The 15,996-nt window shown below is 37.3% G+C and overlaps 1 protein-coding gene across 2 annotated transcripts in view; it reads left to right on the forward strand.

Moving 5' to 3' along the window:
* The window catches only part of RASA2 (RAS p21 protein activator 2), a 152,386-nt gene that overhangs the window by 105,946 nt on the left and 30,444 nt on the right, over positions 1 to 15,996 (forward strand). For both annotated transcript variants that reach the window (XM_027876020.1, XM_027876021.1), the window contains exons 10-15: positions 4,598 to 4,754; positions 6,737 to 6,885; positions 8,470 to 8,584; positions 9,785 to 9,859; positions 10,777 to 10,900; positions 13,404 to 13,510. In XM_027876020.1, coding sequence (XP_027731821.1) covers positions 4,598 to 4,754; positions 6,737 to 6,885; positions 8,470 to 8,584; positions 9,785 to 9,859; positions 10,777 to 10,900; positions 13,404 to 13,510 — 727 coding nt within the window. The remainder of the gene's footprint in view (positions 1 to 4,597; positions 4,755 to 6,736; positions 6,886 to 8,469; positions 8,585 to 9,784; positions 9,860 to 10,776; positions 10,901 to 13,403; positions 13,511 to 15,996) is intronic.

Consider the following 15,996-nt stretch of genomic DNA (forward strand, 5'->3'; position numbering starts at 1 on the left):
GGGTAGCTGTTGTCTGTAGGTAGCTGCCTGTTCTTACCAGTAAATTCCAAGAACCAAATCCTATCCGGCGGTGATTGTAACTCTGCCAGGTGACAGCCCCTAACTTTTCCAGCCATTAATTGTTTCTAAATCAGCAGGACAGGGAGCAAAATGATCACCTCAGGTAAGACTTCTCTACCCTTTTAATGACCAGGCTCAGAAAGGAGTACACACTGTCATGAGCCCCTGGAATTAATCCCCTAGAAATATTCATGCTAAATGTATTGATAGAGGAGATGAAATCTGAGCATTTGCTAATTGATAGAGACACAAATCTATAAATGAGCAGAACTTCCTGTTGCGTCAGTAATGCAATCCAATATAAAGGTACTGATTGGTTGGTATGCTCCTTTTTCCATTTTCAGTCCCACAGCATCCCCTTGTGGAGGTCATTTTAATAGCATAATAACCCAGGAATTATTTGCAAATATTAATGCTAAAACATTTTTCCCAGTGATTTATTTCCATGCCTTTTCATATGATTTCACATGTCTCTATGCCTACCTTCAAAGTAGGAAGTATAATTATTTTCAGAAACTTAATTCTCATATTTGGAAAGTACCTATATCTATTTCCTGCGTTTTTATTATATATGTTGCTAAATAGAATCAACTGTTGGAACATTTGTTTCTCACCTGTTTCTTCAGTGAGCATTTTTATCTTAGTTCTCAAATAATAAGATTGTGTTTCTAGTATTGAGTGCATTCTCCTTTGTTTGATGTGAGTTCTTCTGAATTGTCTGTCCATGCTGCTTATGAGATAACTTTCTTTAATCATTAGCTCTGCAGGTAAGCAATAGAATTTTAAAACTAGAAGAGATCTTAGGAATCATCTAGTCCCATTTCAGGTTTTTGAGTCTCTGTCCCAGCCTGTGGACATGGAACACTACTGCAGGTGCCTGACGGGGTGATTATGTCAGTTAGCGTCACTAAACTATATCTCCTCTTCCTTTTTGTTCTCTTGCTAGAAGATGAACTAAGTGCTTAAATCATTCAATACGGGTATGAATAGAATTTGAGCTGAGAATTTGAATCTCTTTCCATAATGCTGTCCTTTGCCATGAATAGAGCATATTCATTTCATCCCAGAACACAGACTAACCATATCTTCTTATTTGAAACCACTTCTGATAAAGATAGAAGACTTTATATAACCAAACAACCCTAAGAATAGAAGTATTCACAAAAGCACACTTTTTCACAGAGAGGCAATGTGGCCTAGTGGAAAGAGTTCTAGATTTGGAGTCAAAGGACATGAGTTCAAATCCCACCTAATGCCTCTGTGTTCCTGAACAAGGCACTTAATATCGCTGTACCTCAATTTTCTTATCACTGTGAGAAGTATGAATTCAAGAATCTCTCAGATCCCTTCCAAAACTGTACCTGTTATCCTACAGAATTCCCTATGTATGCTTTTGATTAATTAATTAATTTCTCCTTTAGCACCTTTGTGCCCTGGAGCCTAAAGTCAAAGAAAGGAGGAGGATGAGGTAGGTGCTAGGGGGCACCATAGTGCATAGAGCGCTGGGCCCAGAGTCAGGAAGACTCATCTTCCCAAGTTCAAATCTGACCTCGGATGCTTACTTGCTGTGTGACCCTGGGCAAGTCACTTCACCCTGTTTGCCTCAGTTTCCTCATCTGTAAAATGAGCAGGAAAAGGAAATGGCAAACTGCTGCAAGATCTTTGCCAAGAAAACCCCAGATGGGGTCATGAACAGTCAGACATGACCGAACCTACTGAACAAGAACAATCACAATAAATGCCATAGAGGGAGAAGGAGATTTGGAGTCAGAGGACTTGAGACAGGTTATTCTCAAATGTCCATGTGACCTTGGAAGTTGCTTGACTCAGCTGGGCCTTAGGTTCTTATCTTTTAAATGAGGAAGTTGGATTTGATGGTTTCTGAGGTCCTTTATAGATCCTCTACAGAGCCTAATGATGCTGTACAATAACAAGGAAGGGGCCATTTTTATTTCTGTTCCTCCTGTGTTAGTAGCAATAAAAAACTTCAACGGGACTTTGTACTTATTCAGAGACAGAAATTTAGGAGAGACATTGAGAGAATGCGTTCTGTTTCATGGCATGCTAAAGAAGGAAACTGGTCAGAAGCAAGAGGGGTAGCTAGGTAGTCCAATCTCTGGAGCCTGTGAAAGAAAAGTAAGAACCAAGAACTGCCACTGGGCATTTCTATCAACAGGATATTAAACCCACCACCACCACCACCTCTGCCTGTCCCTACTAGACAGAGCCCCTTCCCTGCTATACTACCCATTAGAGCTAAGTGTGATTGTTTCAAACTGCCTGGCTAGTGGGTGAAATGTGGGGAGAAAATTTTTTCAATTCTTCAGCATGGGGGTGGAAGGGAAAGAATGTGCATCTAGAACCCCAGGTTGGGACTAGGACACATTTCCTATGAAAGCAATGATATGTAGTGAGAGAGGGAGGGGAGGAGTGAAAAGAGAGCTAATTTTGGAGTGAGGAAATGCTGCCTGAGACCACTGAAGAGCTGGATGACCCTAAGCAAGTGACTGAAAGCCTCAGCTTCAATTCCCATATATCAGATCAGAGCAGTAATACTTGGACGAGCATTGTATGTGAAAGAGTTGTTGTGAAGAAAGGACTTTGCATATCTTACACTGATATAAAGGCATGTCATTATATGTATAGACGTGTATGTGACATGATTAAGGTACATTATGGACTAAATAGGATTTTGTGGGCTAGACTGAGACAGACCATTGGTCTTAATCTAGTACTACAAGAAAACTGGTTCTAGTTCCAAACCATCTGTTTACAAGCTTTCAGACCTGTAACCTATTGGGGTCTAATTAAAATTTCAAATTATGAAAGACAAAGGTATTAACTTAAAAGCTGCATTTGAAATAACCAAAACTTACTTCCCTAAGCTCTGTTCGTATCTTATCTCATTTAACTTACTTTCCTTTTCATAACAGATTTCATTCATGTTAGAAAGATAAAAATTTCCTCTTTTAGCTCTAATTCAGGCCACTGGTAGTTCACACTGGTCTCATAAATAGTTCATTCATTTGCTTTTGCAATGGTCATACGTTTAGTGAGAGAGAGCTGACTCCAGACTGAGGAAGGCCTGAGTTTAGGTCTCGTTTGTGATGGTCACAGGCTCTGTGACCATGACCATGTCTTGGTCAGCCCCCTGAGGCTCCACGGTTCAGAACAGCCGCTGGTCTGCATTGACACAGGGAGCTTCCTCCCTGGAGTTCCCTAAAGTGATGTAATCACAGGTCTAAATTGTCAGATGTTTGAGCATGACCCCTTCTGGCATGAATATGCCAGTGTTTTTTATTTAAGTGACATCATTGTTTCATCCATATTATTTGCTAAGCTAAGCTAATTGTGATGAGCAGTAACTTTTTTTGGTATAATTTTTTGAGTGGGGCAGTTCATCAACAGGAGCCCTGTACTACCTGAGCAGTGATTTCTTTCCTCTTTCCCCTCCCTGCTAAAGCTTTAAAAAACAAAACAAAACAAAACACAACTGCTACTCTGGGACCCTTTCTAGGGCATCTGATCCTTCTGAAGCTAAAGCGGTGAGCATGCACAGCACGAATCTCATCTTCCCATCCAGAACAATGATATTTACTGAGGACTCAGCTCTTGAAGTATTTGTTCCTAGTGATTTCTCTGATAATAGTTTTAAAGCTGTATTTTTTCAAACCAAGACTTGCAACTCCCTGAGGATAATACAAACTAGGAAGTTGAACAGGGAGGGCCTTAAAACTTTATTAGCATCATTTTCTTCTGTTAATCTGTGCTGCTTTCTGCACCACCTTTTGGATGAAGAGATAAAGCCTGTCCATTGCCTCTGTCTGTCTTTTTTAATCAGCTCATCTTATTATCAATTTTTCTAAAATATGGAAAACTGTGGTGATAGGATTAAAAAGTTTGAAGAGGCATAACTACTAAATTTTTATGTTTGATGCCAAAAAGCATCTCCTGATTCCCATGTAAGTCTTAGATTCCTTAGGTGTTCGTAGCACTTTTTTGCTTTGACTTTATGTTAGGTGGTTCCTAAAAAGCTATTTACAAATTAGATATTTTGTGTGTAGACTTATGTTTTCATAATGGCTATTTTACCCTGAAGCCTTTTGTTAAGCAAAAGTCTCTTTTAAAACAAGTATCTTCTTAATTTATCTTTTGTATAAATCAAGATTTTTCCCAGATTGGGGTTGCTTAAAGTGTACTATATCAATTATTTGTAAATAAAGTCTGCTCTTTTAGAAATTAGGTTGGCAAAGATGGTTCTTATTTATTATGCACTGAATTTTAGAAGTATGTTGCCTTTCAGTCTCTTTTCTGGAGCTACTAACTGATTAAATTCTTTGAGACCCTGACCTTTGTACCTAACCAAAGACTTTCCTTTGTTTTCCTAAACGAAAAACTTCTTTACTCCCATTTATATATTAGAGACCAAAACTAGTATTAAAAAAAAAAGTCTCCTAATTAGCATAATAAAAGTGATATTTTCTAATCCCAAAGACAAATTTTTTAAAAAGAATTAATTTTGTACTCTTTACTTTAGGTACTTACTCCAGCCAAGAGACAATGGAAATAAGTCCTCAAAAACTGATGACCTGGGGTCACTTAGATTATACATATGCTACACAGAAGACTATGTGCTTCCTTCAGAGTACTATGGTCCTTTGAGAAGTTTGCTGCTAAAATCCCCAGATGTTCAGGTACGTTAATTAAACTTCTTTTTTTTAGTTAAAGTATTGAAAAAATAGCCAACAAATATTGAATAAATTATCTGAATCACATAAAGTATATTCAAATACAGTATTGACCTAAAAATAGGCTGCATTTTCCCCAAACTCAGACTCATACAAAATCTATAAAGATGACAAACCTGAAGAGAGCAGTGATGAGAAACAATTAACATAGCATCTTTATTTGAATGGGGGGGAAGGGCTGACAAATTATTTTTAAAACGTAATTGTATGTCATTCTTTTTCAGCTGATACATAAGTATTTTTAGCACTATAGCCAATCTTTATACCATGAGTTATATAATTTTAAAAGTGCCAAAACATATAGAATGTACAACACCTGAGAACCTTCATTTCCAGGAAGGGATGTGTTGGGCATGTCCTATCCTGGCTCTTCTTTTGAGTCCTGCTTGATCTTTATGTTATATTCACTTTTGATTGGGGGTGGGGGGGGGTCTTTCCATTTATCTTGTCATAGTAACTGTATTGTCTTCTTGACTCTGCTTACTTCACTCTGCATCAGTTCATGTAGATCTTTCCATGCTTCTTTATTCATTACGTATCATTTCTTACAACACAGCACTATTCCGTTACATTCACAGACCACATGTTTGATGGACATCAGCTTTATATCCAGGTGTTTGCTAACACACAGCATGCTGCTATAAATAATTTGGTGTATATGGGGACTGTTGCAGGATGGTTTTTTTGAGGAATAAGCCCAGTAATAGATTTTCTAGTTCAAAGGCTATGAACACTTTAGACACTTTTTTTGCATGATTCCAAATTGCTTTCCAAAATGGTTGTACTGTTTCACAGCTCCACCAATAGCGTATTAGTGTGTCCTTCCAACAGTGACTGTTGCCATTTTTTGTCATCTTTGGCAGTTTGCAGAGTGCAAGTTGAAACCTCAGAGTTGTTTTGATTTAGATTTCTTCATATTATTAGTGATTTGGAGCATTCTTTCATGAGGTTGTGAATATTTTCCAAGTTCTTTTAAAAACGGTTCATATTCTTTGACTATGTATCTGTTAGGGGAAGGCTATTAGTCTTATCTGTGTTAGATTTTTTTTTCCCTATCCAACTATTTATCTTCTTATCCTTGATACGTTAATGTTATCTGTACAGAGTATATCTCCTACCCATAACTGTGAGAGGCATATGATCTGCTTCTCTTCTAATTTTTTTGGAGTATGCTCTTTAATACTTAAAGTGTCATTTAGATTGTATTGCAGAATACAGTGTAAGGTGTTAGTCTAAGCCTAATTTTGGCCAGACTGCTTTTCACTTTTCTCAGCAGTTTTTATCAAATGGAAGTTTTTCTTAAATTTATGTTATCAAACACAGGGTTATTGAGTTCCACTGTTTATGATTTGTCTAGTGTTCCATTCATCTGTCACTCTCTCTCTTCTTTTACCAGTATCAGCTAGTTTTGAGGACTGCTGCTTAATAGTCTAGTTTAAGTTTCTACACTATGCTATTCCCCCCTTTATTCTCTGCCTTTTTTCATAATTTTCTTTGATATTCTAGATTTTTTTTGTTTTTCCAAACGAACTTTGTTTATATTTTATCATGTTATATAAACTATCCCTTTGGTGATGTGATTGATATAGCATTGAAGAGGTAAATTAACTTTGATAGTATTGTCATTTTTAGTATATTGGCACAGCCTCACCATGAGCAGTGAATATTCCTCCATCTGTTTTAAGTTCTTCTCTATTTCTTTAAGGAACCTTTTGTATTTGAATCTTTACAGATCTTTTATGTGCTTTGGTAGATCAATCCCTAGATATTTTATGCATTTTGGAATTATTTGGAACGCAGTTTCCATATCTATTTTTGCTACTTCTGATTTTATTATTATATAGACATACAACTGAGTTTTGAGGGTTTGTTTTCCTTTTTTTTTTAACTGTATTTATGATTGTTGTTTTCACTGTGCTCTGTTCTAGCCTATCTCTTCCTCAGCTGCTTACATTTTGGGTGAAGTTTGTCGAGATAAATACGATGCTGTTTTGCCTCTCGTGCGACTGCTGCTGCACCACAATAAGTTTGTTCCTTTTGCCACTGCAGTGGCTGAATTGGACTTGAAGGATACTCAGTAAGTGCTTAACTTTTTTAGATATTAATAAACTATTAATTATCAACATTCTTGAACCTGGCAGTCTACCCTTTCACAAAGTTATTCTCTTTGGTTTGCTCTGATGTAGTTGACACCTATAGAAAGTTACAAAAAAAATTACTCAAAGTCAACTTTTTTGTAATTCAATTGCTATTATATTGACTAAGCTTTAGGCTTATTTTATAAAGGAAAAAAAGTGCCTTCACATATTTTCACAAAAACTAATAACCTTTCTTAGAGTTCATACAATTACCTTTTTCCACCACTAAATCTTAACAAATTCACTTGTAAAATCCACCTTTTTTATTGTTCTCTAATACTTAAATATTAGTATAATATCTTAATGTTTGGTTGCGTTGACTTTTTTTAATGCTATTCATTTACATTTTGGAAAAAGTATAAGAAGCACCTACCATAAAGTTGTGCTTCAATGCTTCATCATTATTCAGTTAACAGACATTTCTTAAACTCCTGCTTTGTGACAGGCATTGTGCTCTGTCAAAAGGAAGCTTAGGGAGCTTACATTGTCTCAATGGGAACAATATGTACATAAATAAGTATGTCCAAAATAAATACAAGACAGTTTGCATGGAGCGTGGTCAGCTTCAGAGCCGAGAATTGGAAAAGGCTTCGTATAGAAGGTAGTGTTTGAACAGAGTCTTGAAGGGCGTGAGACTCTGAGAGGAAGAGGTGAAGACAGAGTGCCTTTCCAGCAGGGGGAACAACCAATACAAAGGCACAGAGATGAGAAATTGCACGGCATGTATTTTTAGAACAGCAAGAAAGATTTAGACCAGATGGTGAAGGGCTTTAAATGCCACAGACGGTCAGTATTCAGTACTTGATCCTCATGGCAATAGGGAGCCACTAGATTTTATTGAGTAGGGGAGGTGACATGGTCAGACCTGCTTTGTGGGGGGTGGATTGGAGTGGGGAGGGATCTAAGGCCGGGAGACAATCCACTTGAGAGGTGATGAGGACCTGAGCTAGATAGGTGGCCGTTTGAATAGAGGGAAGAGTTGAGTGTGGGCAGGGTTGTGGAGGTAGAAATGACATTTGGCAATTGAGTGGATATGTGGAGTGAATGAAAGGGAAGAATCAAGAAAAATATCCAGGTTGTAAACCTGGGAGACTGGGAAAATGGTTCTTAAAGGTTTCATAGTAAATGCTTAGCACATGCTTCTTGATTGATTCATTCATTGATTACGCCATGGTAACACAAGCTTTAGTGAATCCTACTAAATTGGCAAGGGCTCAAGTTTGGGTGGGCTTGGTAACAAACTGCTTGACTTCAGGATGATAAATTTTCAACAAGAGCAACCCTCAAAAGCATTCTATAAAAACTGTAAAAGGTTTGCATTCTGTGTCTATAGAAAGTTATAGATACACCCACAATAACAAAATCACAGATCCTTAAAACATTAAGAACCTAAACGTAATGTTTTTATTCTTTTGGTATAACTTTTACAAATTGGGTATACCTTGTTTAAATATTCAGCATCTGCCAACATAGATAATTTGTTTACTAAAGTTGATATTAACTTGGAAACATTTTTATTCCAGAGATGCAAACACAATTTTTAGAGGAAATTCCTTGGCTACTCGATGTCTGGATGAGATGATGAAAATAGTGGGAAGGCACTACCTGAAAGTGACATTAAAACCTATCTTAGATGAGGTATTGTGGCTACTACCAATCACTGTACTTTGTGAACTTCAAGAATCTCTTGATTAAGTGACATGTTGACCAAAGAGGAGTTATCCAAAGAGCTAAACTGACCAGTATGTTATTTAAACTAAAAAAATTAATGCAATCAGATTGAAATAAGGGGATAATGTAGAGAATAATAAGGGGAACCTTTATTTCATAAGCTTTATAAAGCCAAATCCACCAGTATACTATTTAAACTAAAGAAGCTATCCAGAAAGCTAAATTCATCAGTATCTTATTTAAACCCCCACAACAGTTCTGTTCTGATGCTTCTTGATGGCGGGTGAGTGACACTTGCTTGGGTTCTTGACAGTGGGACCAACAGAACATTTTTTTATCTAGCACATCCTTCCAGAGCCGTGGGTTCTTAGAGCTGGAAGGTATCTCAGAGGCCTGTCCAGGAATCGCCTCTACAACATCCCCAACGAGGAGTCCTCCATCCTTCATTTAAGCATCTCAGAAGGAGAAGTCGGGTCCCTTCTTCTATAATTCTGATCACTGAGGAATTCAGTCTTACACAGAGACAAAATTGCCCTCCCTGAAGCATCTCTGCATTGCTTCTCGTTCTGCCATTTGGAACAAAACAGAATGAGCCTAGTTTTACTTCTACATGAGAGTCCTTTAAATGTTTTAAAGACTGCTGGAAAGGTTTGAATATAGGTCCAGCACCTGACTGGGTTTGTCCTTTGAGGGTATTTAATTCAACCCCTTCGTTTTATATATCAGGAACTAGGCCTAGCTAGTAGGTAGCAGAACTGGGATTGGAATCCAGGCCCTCCAACACCAAATCTAGTGCAGTCTCCATATCTCATCAGTCTAAGTAAGTTTGAAGAGGACTGTCATTAAGGATTGGCCATTGGGTGGTGAATTTTTTTGGCTATAACAGATTATGTTATGCCAAGGTATAGAGAAATTGTGATCTGTGTCATTAGATAGTGTCCTCACACTGAGGAGACCACTGATCTTTTGAAGGACTACTCTTGGGAAATGTCTTGGCATTTCTTTCTAGTTTTCTTCAGTAAATTATTGTATTTTGGAGCCTTTTTATGTTCAAACTTATGCTTCTTATGACATCTCTTTTTCTAAATATTCTGGGAATTTATTTTTGCATAGTTCTCTGGAAATGTAGGAAGAGAATAAAGTAACTCAAAGCAATTTTCTTTTCAGATATGTGAATCCTCAAAATCCTGTGAAATTGATCCTCTCAGATTGAAAGAAGGGGATAATGTAGAAAGTAATAAGGTGAACCTTTATTTCATAAGCCTCTATAAAGCTGTATTTAAAGCTGAATCCATTTCCCAGCTACATAATTATAATGATAGAGTAAGGGAAGTTTATCTTATATTTTCATTAACATTATTAATAGTAATATTTCTCATGGTTAACTTTTTTTCCTTAAAAATTTTTATTTCAATTCCTAGTTTCTTCTTTTAAATTTTAGTATCAATAGTACTAAATTGAGGCTGTGATTGTATTCAGAGTTTGTAGTCAGTGAACAACACATACTCGAGGATGATTTGAAGAACTTCATTTCTCATTTGCTAATTCTGCCAACAGCTTGTTAAAACGGATTTATTCATGACCAAAGCTATAGTTTGAAGAGCGTACATACATGCACCGATTCTGTCCCTAGCTTACCTTTGAGACACTTTAGCTCCACTTCTTTCACACCAGCTTTGGTCCATGTATTTTTGCTTCACTGTTTGGCCTTTTAACTCCTTGAAATAGCTCATGAGCTAAGTCATTTTCTAACTGAATAAATTTACAAAATGCAAATGAACTTTTGGCAGTATTTTACAGCTATTAAGCTCTCTATTTCTCAGATATAGTCATCCTCCTGAATAGTTTATTCCAAAAATTCCTATATATGGTCAAGAAAGTAGACTACATGAAAGAATTAAACTATACACAAGTCTCTGTAGTTATATAGTAACAGCTGATAACAACTTAATCTACAGCAGCTAGGAGGTTGTCAGTCATTTAAGAATTACTAAGAATTTCTGTGCTAGCAGAATTTTTAAGATTAAGTATTCTTAATACCGTCCAGTAGTTTTGTAATAACGATGTTTTGTATTGCATTTGTCATGTTCAAGCAAAATGTAAGGAAAAAACCTTGTTGAAGTTACCTAATACTTAAAAGTGTTATTTTACTCTTATAGGAGAATCTGCGTTACTATGTGGAAAAATTATTCAGTATGATTATACAGTCCAATATGAGCTGTCCCACTGTCATGTGTGACGTGTTCTATTCGCTGAGACATATGGCTGCTCAAAGATTTCCTAGTAAGTGCATCTATGGCCGCATCTTTTAGTTTTGTCTTTGTCAGGCATTCACATCGCATTCCATGCATGGTGTTTAACTTTAAAGGGTCCTAGGCCCAGGTCCTGCCTCAGACACATAATAGCCAGGGGCCTGGCACAAGTCTCTTTACCACACGAGGTCTCTGTATTTTCAGAAGGATGCCACTCAGCATTAGTAGAAGGAGGGTCATCACTTGGAGTTACTGATACCAGCAAAATCATAGGTCAGTCTGAAAAAACAGTGAGTTAAGGTGCCGCAGGTACAATTGTCTGGGTGTTTGATTTGCAAATAGTTCCACCTTATGAGAAAAACAATATATAGTCTTCTTTTAAATTCAAAGCCACATTATCAGTTTTGTTTCATGACAGCTTTAAGAAGTAGTCTTTGTCAGACTGTCTAGACACAGCTTCAGATGAGGAGCAGGTGGAAACTACCAAAAGATAACTACGAAATGTGTCCCTGGCAAAGAAGGAAAATGTATTAATGGTTACACTTCTGCGAACTATTGATGAGTCTGGAGAATAGAACTGATGAGAATTTCTTACAGAATCTATATTTACCACCCTTTTTTCCCCTTTATACTTTATTCGAGTCAATGGGAGTTGGGCTTTTCCCAGGAATATCTAGTTGAGAAACAGTCACACATTGTGTCCTTAGTGCTTTAGTGTTTTTAAGTCCATTTAGAGGGTAAAAGCTTTATATTTTTTTTGTCATTTTGGATTTCCTTGTAACATTTCCCTCTCTCTACCTCCTGGCTTCTCTCAAGTCTCAGCTAAAGTCCCACCCCAGTTTGTCCTGTAGAGATCTCATTTGTACTCTAGATGTTAGCTTGTTGTTTCCCCCATTAGACCATGAGCTCTTGGAGAACCAGAACTGTTTTTTTGCCTTTCTTTGTATCCCCAGCATTTAGCACAATGTCTGACACATAATCTGTGCTTAATAAGTACCCATTAGCTAACGTTGTGCTTCTATACAGTACTGAAATATCTTAAGTAATTCCTGTCTCCTTAGGTAATTAGTCAGTCGGGCACTGAGGATACAGATACAATGAATAAAACAATCCCTACATAGAATTTGAAAGTTGGAAGAGGCCATCTGTCATTTCCCTGTCTCATAAATTTGTAAATCATTGATCAGCTGAAGTTATGACTTGTCTAGCATTGTCATTTCCAGAAGGATCCTGGAGTTAACTGTACCTATATGTGGTCCTACATGTACTTTTCTCTGTCTTCTAGTAGCCAAGGTTTTGTTTTTGTTTTTCTGATCACCTCAAAATGCTCCACTAAAAAAAAAGATGTCTCCTAAGTCTAGTGCCAGCAGATTTTGATGATTTCTTCTCCCATTCACCCAGGATAGCTATCTGCTCTGAGTCAAAACTTAGTTCATCTTTTTCTGATTAATTTTTTTTTTAAGGTAGTGTTTTTTGTATTAAGAAATACCTCAGCCCTGGATTCAGGAGGACCTCAGTTCAAATCCGGCCTCAGACGCATAATACTTACTAGCTGTGTGACCCTGGGCCAGTCACTTAACCCCATTGCCTAGCCAAAAAAAAAAAAAAAGAAAAGAAATACCTCATTGGCTTTTTAATTTCAGCAGAGAACTCTAATCATACTTTACATTTTGAAATAAACTTTATATATTAAGAGTAGCAGCTACTTCCTGGAGGTTTTGCTTCAAAAAGTTTAGTAATGTCAAAATTCAGTGTAGCTCCCTAATTATAGCACATGGTATTATTATAGTTTCAGTATTGCAGTTGAATTGATAAAGTTGCTTTTATGTATCTACCTGTTCTGGCAGAAATGTCTACTTAAAAATTAGCATACATAGCCAGTATAGATGGCCATAGCTGTTTATACCTGTTGGTACATGTATATGTATATTTCTACAACCAGCTATGGGAAAGCTTTGCTATCCTAACCGATCATAATTTTTCAAGGGCACGTGCATGTGAATAGCCATAGAAAGATACCCAAGTAGATATTAGTCTTTCTTTTGAATTTTATGTTAAATACCTAGGCCCTAAGGTTCAAGATCCTGTCAGCCAGGTTGGTAAGGTTAGACCCGCACCAACTGGAGAACTTTATTATCTGGCATAGTTGAGTTCTAGGATTGCCACTAGGTCGTGCTAGATGCTGCTTATCTTTTCTGTCACATTTCTAGAGTCCACTTCTGCTGTTGAAACATGAGCTATTTCTCCCACTGACATAGGCCTGGAGCCTTTCACCAGCTTGGCGTTTTCATTTTCCTCATTTCATTTCCCTGTGCAGCATTCGGTTGGATGGTTCTCCGCCTACTTTAAGTAATTCTCTTTTTGTTTCCTTAAGCCGACCTTGGCAGTCATCCTTGTCCCTTCACCTGCTCTTGATCCACATTTGGGGAGGCAGTTCACTGCATGATTGTGGTGGATGTTTTTATTTTGCCCTCTCTGTTACGTGCTCGTGGTTGGCCCTCATGACTGTCCCATGTCCCCATTTTTCTCTGCAGATGACCCTCACGTACAGTATTCTGCCGTCAGCAGCTTTGTATTTCTTCGTTTCTTTGCTGTAGCCGTAGTGTCACCTCATACTTTTCATTTACGACCTCACCATCCAGTAAGTGTTTCTTCTGTTCAAACTTTACTCCTTTTGTACTCGCATTCATTAGAGTGAAGAAAGACAGATAATAGTGAACTAATTTCTTTGGTTATATTCTGTGACAAGTCATTATTTTAATATTTGCTATACCTTTTTAAGCTATTCAGTAAAAAGCTGGCAATTTTTTCTTTCATTTATAGATATTCTTAAGGAAATAGGACCTAAAACCATTGAAAGTCTTGGAATTTTCTTGTTATGGATAATGCTTAAATATGTTAAGCATTACATCTGCATTTTAATTAGTTTTTAATTTTTCTGTCACTTTTTTTATCACAATATTGAATTCTAAGGATTTCACCTCAAGTGAATAAATGCAAAAATATGATAAAAAAATGAACAGGTTATATACAAATAAGGCCTTTTCTAAACCATAAGGAATTAGCTCCTTTACTTTTTAAAAAATTGTATGGTTTTTTTTGTCTGATATAATGTTAACACCACGTTTAATTACCTAAAACTATAATGTCAGAGCTACCATATGATCTAAATAATATTTAACTCCCTCATACCTAATTTCCATTTACATTAGCTTTTGTGTGTTTTTATTCCTTGCATAATACAGCCTACTTCTGCTCTTTGCTAATTTACATGTAATTTACTTTAATCCAATAGATTTATTTTATACCTTCATTAAGGTGTTAGCTTCTGGGGTTACACAAGTGAAAAATGAAAGACTGTCTCCAAAGAGCTTACAGTATTAGTAGGATAAGACATATGCACCGAAAAATATAAGACAAGTTAAAAAAAAAAAGTAATTGGGATGGAGGGGAAGGGGAGATTCAAAATGGTATAAGAAAATTTGATGGGAGACAGATCAGTTTCACTGGGACATCAGAAAAGACTTCATGGTGGAATTGGTACTTGGACTGGGCTTTGAAGGAAGAGGAATGTACCTGTAGACAGAAGTGAAGGTAATGTGTTCCAGACAATATGGACAGCCTACATGAGGCAGTAGAGAACAAGATAAATTGAGGAATAGCTAGTTGTTCGTTAAAGTCACGTGCATGAAGATGAGCAGCATGAAATACTGCTGCAAAAGTAGATCAAACCTAGGTTCTAGAAGGCCTTGACTGCCAATCTGAGGACTTTGTATTTTATTTTATACACAATGACAAACCGTGGAAGGTTTTTTTAGTTAAAAGAATGATAGACTGAGGCTTCTCTATTAGGAACATAGGTAGTTTTATACCTGTATGAGGGGTAGATTACAGAGAGAAGATACTGTAGGCAAGGAGAGCATTTAGAAGGCCATTGTAATGATCTCGGCAAGAGTTGTTTGAGCTCATCTAGGGTGGTAACAACATGAATGAAGAGGAGGGGATAGAGGTACAAAATATTATGAGGATGGAATAGATAGATGTGTCAGCTGATTGGACATAGAGTGGGTGATTGGCATTGGGGAGAAGAAAGAGCTTAAAACGCTGCCAGTATTTCTCTTAATGCCTTCAGCAGAAATAGGAAGTTAGGAATAAGACAGGTTTTTTGAGGAAAATATTCATCTTTGGACATTTTAAGTTTGAGGAACTGGACAGGAGCCATCCCACAAGGCAATTTCTAACAAGAATTCACAGGAAAAATTAAGGCTGGATCAAGAGGTTTTGGAGTCATCTGTATAGAAGTGATTATTGAATCCATGAGAGTGAACAAAATTGTCAAAGCAGAGAGAGAATGTGTGTGTGTGCGCGTTTGTACATACACATCCTTATGTATATGAGAGATTGAGATTAAGAGCAGAGCCTGGAGGGAGATGAGGAAGGAAGAGGAACCAGCAAAGGACCCAAGAAGGAAAAGCCAGGTAGGTAGGAGGTTTGCTGAATCCCAGAGGCTTAGGTGGTTATTGGTGACTTCAGAGGGAGGAGTTTTAAGAGTGATAAGAGACTGAAGCTAGGTTGACGGAGATTGGAGACTGAGTTGATACTGAAGTAAAAGCTGCAAGCTTCTTCTGCTCTTTTGCTAAGCTTAGCTTTGAAGGGAAGGAGAGAGTTAAGCTGGTAGATTTTTTTAGAATGGAGGAACCAACAGAGAGCAAGACTGAAGATGAATAGAGTCAGGAATGATCAGCGGAGCGAGGCCCCAGGCAGAATGAGATCAGGGACCGCGATGCTGTCACTGACTTATCTGGGGGCAAGAAGTTCATCCCAACTCCTGAAAACAAAGGGAAGAAGGAAGGGAGAGTGAAGACATGTTCTGAGGCCTGAAGGAGGGGAGGTAACAGCCATCATCACAGTTCATATGATAGCGGCTAAACACAGACAGGTGCCCTTTTTTATTCTTTTCTCAGCCTTGGTATTTCATGACAGAATGGGGCCTAAATTTCTCTGCACTTGTGTTTAGGTTGTGTTTATTCTCCTCTTTGCATGAGATATATTCATATATCTACTCTATTACCATTACCTCTCTCTCTTTTTTTTTTTTTTTTTTTTTTTTTTTTTTTTTTTTTTTTT

The sequence above is a fragment of the Vombatus ursinus genome, unplaced genomic scaffold (genome assembly GCF_900497805.2).
Source record: "Vombatus ursinus unplaced genomic scaffold, bare-nosed wombat genome assembly UNPS02014810.1, whole genome shotgun sequence".
Lineage (NCBI taxonomy): Eukaryota > Metazoa > Chordata > Mammalia > Diprotodontia > Vombatidae > Vombatus > Vombatus ursinus.